General features: G+C 55.1%; 1 protein-coding gene across 1 annotated transcript in view; it reads right to left on the bottom strand.

Annotated features, from left to right (window-relative positions):
* Nucleotides 1-1,307: 1,307 nt before the first annotated feature.
* HTRA3 (HtrA serine peptidase 3) overlaps nt 1,308-6,956 on the bottom strand; it is a 25,263-nt gene continuing 19,614 nt past the window's right edge. Inside the window, 3 exon segments of the mRNA XM_081049329.1 lie at nt 1,308-2,445; nt 4,516-4,611; nt 6,046-6,094. Coding sequence (XP_080905455.1) covers nt 2,280-2,445; nt 4,516-4,611; nt 6,046-6,094 — 311 coding nt within the window. The 3' untranslated portion in view covers nt 1,308-2,279.

The raw sequence follows: 6,956 nt of genomic DNA, 5'->3' as shown, positions 1-6,956 counted from the left end.
TGGCCTCTGGGTTCCTGGTCCAGGGGGTCAGAGATGGAGGAACAAGGACCACACTCTGTGAGCCACTGCGCGTCTGTGGAAAGCAGAAGGCCTGCCCAAGAGTGAGAGTGGAGGCCTGGGGGGGTGGATGGACTTCGGGCATTAGGACTATTCTAGATGGGAGGTGGGCAGGAGAAAAGTGGGAGGGGGTGTTGGGATGGCACGGGGTCTGTTGGGTTTGACCCACACTGGGGAGGAGTGGAGGGGTGGGGGTGGTTAGGAAGTGGGCAGCCCCACCCTGTGGCTGAACCAGGCTCCTGGCCAGGCTCTGACTTTTCCAGAAGACACTGGCAGTTGGAGGTGGAGGCAGGCAGGCCAGCAGGAGGTGGGCACCATGGCCTGGTAAAGACTGGGAGAAGCCTTGCAGGGCCACCTCTGTGCCCAGCCCCTTCCTCCCCAGTGGGGTCTGGTTAGCACTGGGTGTGGGAGGGGTGCCAGTGCACGTGATAATCTGAGCTGGAAGATTGCAAAACTGGGACGGTGAGCCAGCTCACTGTGCCTGCATTAAAAAGCTGCTTGCAACACTTCTTGGTCTTTTTCCGGGCATGGGCGCTGGGTGCTCTTGGTCCAATTTCCCCGCTCTGGCTGGCTGCAGTGCACAGAGCGGGCCACACCCAGTGTCACCCATGGTCAGTGTGCCTGTCTTCAGGGTTCTCCTGTGAGTCCCTCTGAGGTACCGAACAGGATTCTGACGGCCGCCATGGCTACCTGAGACCATCTCTTAGAATTAACCCCATGGCGGGGTCGTTCTGTCGAGTCCCAGGCTTGAAGTTCTGCAGTTCACTCTGCCCCATCCCCCCCCAGGGAGAAGGTGGGCATGGTCACAGAGCTGTCCAGAGGCCAGCTGGTGGCAGACCCTGCCCACCTGCAACCTGCTACGTCTCTTCCCATTGTACAAATGCTCTGTACTCATTTCCCCATCTCTGGGTGGTGTTGGTGATGGTGACACAGAGCAGATGTAGGGAAAGCTTTGTCATCTGCTGAGTACACACAGCACGGCAGGGACTCATTGTCAGCCAGGCACCTTTCCAAGTGCTCTGCCCACTTGCCAGGAAGTTGGTGGTCTCAGTTTCCATCCTGTATAAGGGGAGACACCAAGGTAGGTGGGAAGGAGGTGTCTTGCCCAAGACCACGAAGTTAGGGTAAGTGGGGGAACAGAGACCTGAGTGTCTGGGTGTCGCTCATGCCTACTGATGTCGGCTCTGGGTCCCAGGAGAAGCTGTGGCCGGTGGGGGTGGGTGCCCCAAACGCCCCTGCTGGCTAAGAACCATGTGCTTGTAAACTTTAATTTCCATACAGTAGAGAAACACAGTATAAGCAACATGGGGGGTCGACTGTAAAGCGAAGCTCACAAATATACCTCGCAAGGCACGGCTCCCCGCTGAGAGGAGGGTCCTTCCTGCTGAGGCAGGGCAGCCCCTGAGTAGGCCGCTCCACACAGATCAGCACATGGGAGGCCAAGTGGCTCAGTCCTTGTAGCCCCCTCCTCCCAGCAGGTCCCAGCGTCCTCTGCCCACCTCAGCACGGTCACTTCCCAGAGGACAAGCCGACTTCCAGAGGGGGTTGACACAGGCTGCTCCCTGCCAGCTTCTCTCCCGCCTGGGGAGGGGAACCTCACCTCCAGCTGCAGGGCTCAGACAGATGGCCAGAGGACATCCCTGGGGGCCTGCTCGGGGCCAGGCCCGCCACACCTGGCTCCCCAGGAGGTCAGACATGGCCTGCCCTCCAGGGGCAGACAGCCTCGGTCATTTGACACGGGGCCCAGGGAGGCTTGGGAGCTGACACCTGAGGTGAGAGCTGGTGAGGGGAGGGTGGGGGAGAAGCAGAGTGGGCATTTCAGACAGAGGTATCAGGTGCAAAGGCAGGAAGGTGGGAGAGATGGTGGACTTCCAGGGACTATAGAGGAGTCTTCTCAAGTATCAGAATCATTTTACATTATCCGGGGAACTTGAAAGGTGGCCCTCAGGAGCTTTTGTACAAGGGGGACACCGGGCTGCCCCCGTGGGTACCGTGATACAGGAGCCAACGCTCCCAAGGCTGACAGGCAGACCCCTGGCCAAGTCTAGACTGTGGCTTTGTCCCTGGACAGCCGGGAGGAGGCCCCTGGCTCTGCTGAGGACCGACTTCAGTCCTTCGTCCTGACCCCAGGGAGGCGGCGACTCCGGGTGGAGCCAGTGGGCTGGCACCTGTCCTCCGCTGCAGGCTCCGGTGCTCGGCGATGGGCGGAGGTGGCCTCACCTTCACAGGACCACCTCAGGCGCGATGTTGAACAGCAGGTCGTCATTCCCCCGCCGTACCTCTAGCAGCAGTGGGGACTCAGTCAGCACCGCCTCCTGCAGCTCGCTCGAGTCCGCCAGAGGGCGCCCGTTGACCTTGACGATGATGTCGCCATCTTGGATGCCCCCTCTGCCAAGAGAAGAGACACGCGGTCACCGCAGCCCATCAGGCTTGGGCCCTGTCAGGGCACAACTAGGTCTAAGAGCAGCAGTTTAAGAAAATTCATTTCAACAGGTAAGATCAGAGCCCCGACTGCAAGGCTCTTACACTGAATGAAAACCAATGTCCTACGATGGACCCATGTTCTTTCAATCTACTTCCATACACCAGGAGGGCTGGGTTCCAGATCTGGATGCAGCTTCCTAGCTGGGCCACCTCGGGCAAGGTACTTGGCCCCTTTGAGCCTCAATTTCCACACCTGCAGTCCTGTGTGGGGACATGCTTTGCAAATTACAGTGAGATCCAGGCGATTGATTCTGACGCTGCTGCAGTTTCTAAGACTTTCATGTGGACGGAAAAAGGGGTTGTACAGAAGGTGACCTCACGGGAATCTGATCCCAAATCCCTAACTGGGCAGGTCTGGTGGGTCCTCACGCCCCAGCCTCTAACTTCTTGAGTGAAAGGTCTTAAACCAGTCCTGTCCATCGTTCTCCTTCATCTAGATTAACACACCTTTGAAGTACGGGAAGTAACACCCCTTCAAGGGGGCCTTCACCCTCAAGAGAGCACAGTCTCCTTAACTCTCCTGTAATCTAATCCCTGGCTGGCTTTCCCACCTCCAGGCCATCTTCCTTGTGCCCTCCTTAACTCCAAATGCATAGAAGAAACTATGAAACTATTATTCTCCAGAGCATTCGAGGTCTTGCTCCCCGGCAGATGGCATCTGTTTGGCTCCAATTAACTCTTACAGAAACTGTCTACAGGTTTGGACGTTTCTTACATGGACTTTGGCATAGGGGGCAGAGCTCACAGGGCCATGGCATAGGGGGCAGAGCTCACAGGGCCAGCCTTCTTCTGTATCCTACTCGCTGTGACCTCACCGCCACCCGGAAGGCAGGCAGGCCAGGCTGGGAGGCATAGTATTAGATGTCTGGGCCACAGCGCCAGGATCCGGGCCTCAGAGGGCCAACTTCCCTAAGCCTCAGTCTCCCCATCTGTGAAGTGGGGTGAAAGCAGTAGCCCACACCTCCTGAGCTGCAGTGAGGAGCACCCGAGACACGTGTGGAGCACCCAGCTCATGATGCAGCCTGGTCATCAGCAGTCAGTCACCACCATTCTCACCTGTCTGGCCCTCAGGGTGCCTGGCACATGGCCACTCTCCATCACCGCCCTGCTGAATTCAGCAGAGCACAGCAACCCTGAATAAAGGGTCTGAGTTTGGGTGGTTACCCTTTGGCATCACAGAGCTACATTTCAACAATTTCACTGCAGGCGTGCTGCGGGCTGGGCATGTGTGCTACCTGTGGTCACTACAGAGGACCTGGGGGGCCTGTGCCTTCCAGTACGGTCTCCTAGAGCAGCACAGCACATAGAATGGAAAGAAGAGGCCCTGTTTGGCTGAAGGCGCTGTGGGGGCGGAACGCCTGCCTGCCCTTGCCCCTTGCAGCAGCCCCAAGCCCCAGGGTGGGCTGTCTCCAGCTCCCGGAATGAGTTCAGAAACCATTGATCTGCTGCAGCCCACTGAGAGTATTGGTGGAGACCGAGGCCCAAGGAGGGGAAGGGACTTGCCCAGAACCCTTCTAGGGGCCTGGATTACCCATGCAACTGTGCAGTGACCTCGCTGGTGTCTGCCTCAGCTCATGGTGTTGCAACACTCAACATTCCCCAGCACTTGACCTTGATAAAGTCTCCGGGAATAGAAAGAGTAGGCTGAGTCATGTCCATTTTGCAGATGAGGAAATAGAAAGACCCAGGCCAGCCCACTGGGCCGGTGAGAGTCAGGCTGTTTCTTAGGCTGGGCCTCCACCGCTCTGCCTGACATTCAGGCCCCAGAAGGGCATGGCCAATGCTCTAAAAGAGGCTTCATCTCTCCAGCCTGTCCCTGGCTGACAGGCCAGGCCAGCGTCCCACCGGCCACTTCCACGTCACATCTTGCCAGGAAGCTCAAGGGCAGTGAAACAGGCCCAGCCCAGGCCCCAGGCCCACCAGGATGTCTGACGGTTTCCCATCCAGTCCCCCCGCCCCCTCTGAGGAGCCTACCTCTGAGACGGTGAATTTGGAACAACCTCTTGCACATAAATCCCACTGCCGACCTCTGGGAAGTCTGGGTTGCTGGCCTTTAGTTCTTCCACCAAACTGCAAAGACAGTTGCACAGTTAAGGCCCTTCTCCCTAGCCTCTGAAGGCACAGAGCTACCCCTCCGCCCAGGCCAGACAAGGAGCCTCCTTGGGCTCCTACACTGGCCTGTCTTGCCACCGACCATCTGGGTTCTCACTAGCTCTTGTCTGTGTCCCCCACTCAACCTGGGCTCCTCAAGAGAAACCTTAGTGAAGGTGCATGGTGAGCAGTATGGAGACGGGGTGGTGAATCGATGGGAGGTGGGGTGGGAGTCGGGGTGAGAGAAAAGAAGGAAGGTAGAAGGATGGGTGACCAGATGGATGGGTGGATGGATGGATGGATGGATGAAAGAGACAAATAAAGAACACATGTCAAAGATAAATTGGTATATTGGTCTTGATTACAAATTGCCTTTAGATTTAACCCCCAGATTAACAGTGGCTGAAATAGGAAGAACGATCATTTTAGGGACTCCGTGGATTGGAGGGTGTAGTCCGTTGAGCACGCCTTAGTTCTTCCCAGAGCTCCCCAATGCAGTGACCTCTTCCTTCTTCAAATCCTCGAGCTTAACTGCATTCTCCTCCCTCCCTAGTGCCCTCGCTTCCTCTGTCTCCCTCCTTTTCCCCACCCCCTTCTTCATTGCACTCATTCAGTATTCCCAGACACCCGCTCTGTTGTAGACCTGGTGGGGTGGGGGCACAAACAGACAATACTGATGCCACAGGACCAATGCAATGCTGAGGAGGGAAGCACAGCTGTGCACGCGACGGGAAGGCACGTGCTCCCACTGAGCAGCCCCTTAACATTCATGTCCACTCAGAACCTCAGACTGTGACCTCGTTCGGAAATAGGGTCTTTGCAGATGTAACTGGTTAAGGATCTCTAGATGAGATCATCCTGACTTAGGGCGGGCCCTAAACCCAATGACTGGTGTTTTTACAAGTAAACGAAGATGGAGAATGTGACACGGACATACAGAAAGAAGGAGGCCATGTGAGGACAGAGGCAGAGATCAGAGTGATGCAGGTATAACCTAAGAAACACCTGGAGTCACCAGGAGCTGGGAGGGCCAAAGGACTCCCCCCTCCCCAAGAGGCTTCAGTGGGAGCACAGCCCTGCTGACTGTGGACTTCTGGCTTTCAGAACTGTGAGAGAATGAATTTCTGTTGTTTTAAGCCAAGTTTGTGGTAGTTTGTTATGGCAACCACAAGATGCTAACCTAGGGGGCTTCCTGGAGGAGGGGCACTTGAATGAAGTCCTGAGGGAACCAAAGGAATCTATCAGGCTAAAGGGAGAAAGGTATTCCAGGCAGAGGGACTGGTCTCAGCAGAGGCGCAGAAGCCTGAGTTCATCTGGCTCGCACCTGCAGGTGGCCAGGCATGGCTAGGAGGAGGGCTGAGGTGAGGGACGACAATGGAGGGCAGCAGGGGACGGCTTCCTTCAGACACTCACCTTGGTGTGATAGTCCTCATCCGTATGCCAATGAAACGTTTCTTCCAATCTGGAAACAGAACATAACAGGACTTGGTTAGAACCACCATGAGGTGTGGGTGGGGGCAGACATTTACCCACAGGAGAAGAAAGCAGCAGTAGCCATTCTACTGGGACCAGCCTGGTCTGCATATGCTCAGGTGCCCAGAGCTCTTGGCTACTCTTGAGGCTGAAAGATGTCCTGGCTCAATCTGATGGCTTCCCACTACCCTCACCCTAGGCACCATCCAACCATATCAGCTCCAACATCTGTTCCCCCTCTGAGCTCCATACCCAACCCCCAGTGACCAGTGGTGCTCTTCTCTCCAGCCTCCATCCTGCAGGTTCTCCAAACTTGCTCAGATCTGAACTCATCACCTCCCTCTGCCTTCCCCATAAATGATAATATTAATCCATGATGCCCTGTGAGTACTAACTGTGTGCCAGGCCCTCTGGTTGGAGTATTATACACGCAACCCTCTAAGGAGGCACGTCTTTCCCCCCAGCTGCTCTAGCCTGTGATTCTAGCTGGTGTCCTAGACTCAGAAATAACATTTACATATTCGGAACCATAAAATAAGTCTCAGTAAATTTTAAAAATTTCATATCATAAAAGTATGCTCTCTGACCACAGTAAAATTAAACTAGAAGTCAGAGCTAGAAAGGTATCTACAAGATTCCCAACAACTTGGAAACTAAATAACACACTTCTAAGTAACTCATCTTCAAAGAGGAAGCCAAAATGACATTAAAAAGTATTTTAAACTAAATAAAAATGAAAACACAATGTATCAAAGTCTGTGGGATGTAGGTAAAGCAGTACTTAGAGGGAAATTGATAGTACTAAAGTACTGATATCAGAAAAGAAGGTCTCGGGCCGGCCCGGTGGCTCA

Source organism: Rhinolophus hipposideros, assembly GCF_964194185.1.
Source record: "Rhinolophus hipposideros genome assembly, chromosome: 1".
Classification (NCBI taxonomy): Eukaryota; Metazoa; Chordata; class Mammalia; order Chiroptera; family Rhinolophidae; genus Rhinolophus; species Rhinolophus hipposideros.
This window is presented reverse-complemented; position numbering and strand designations above follow the sequence as displayed.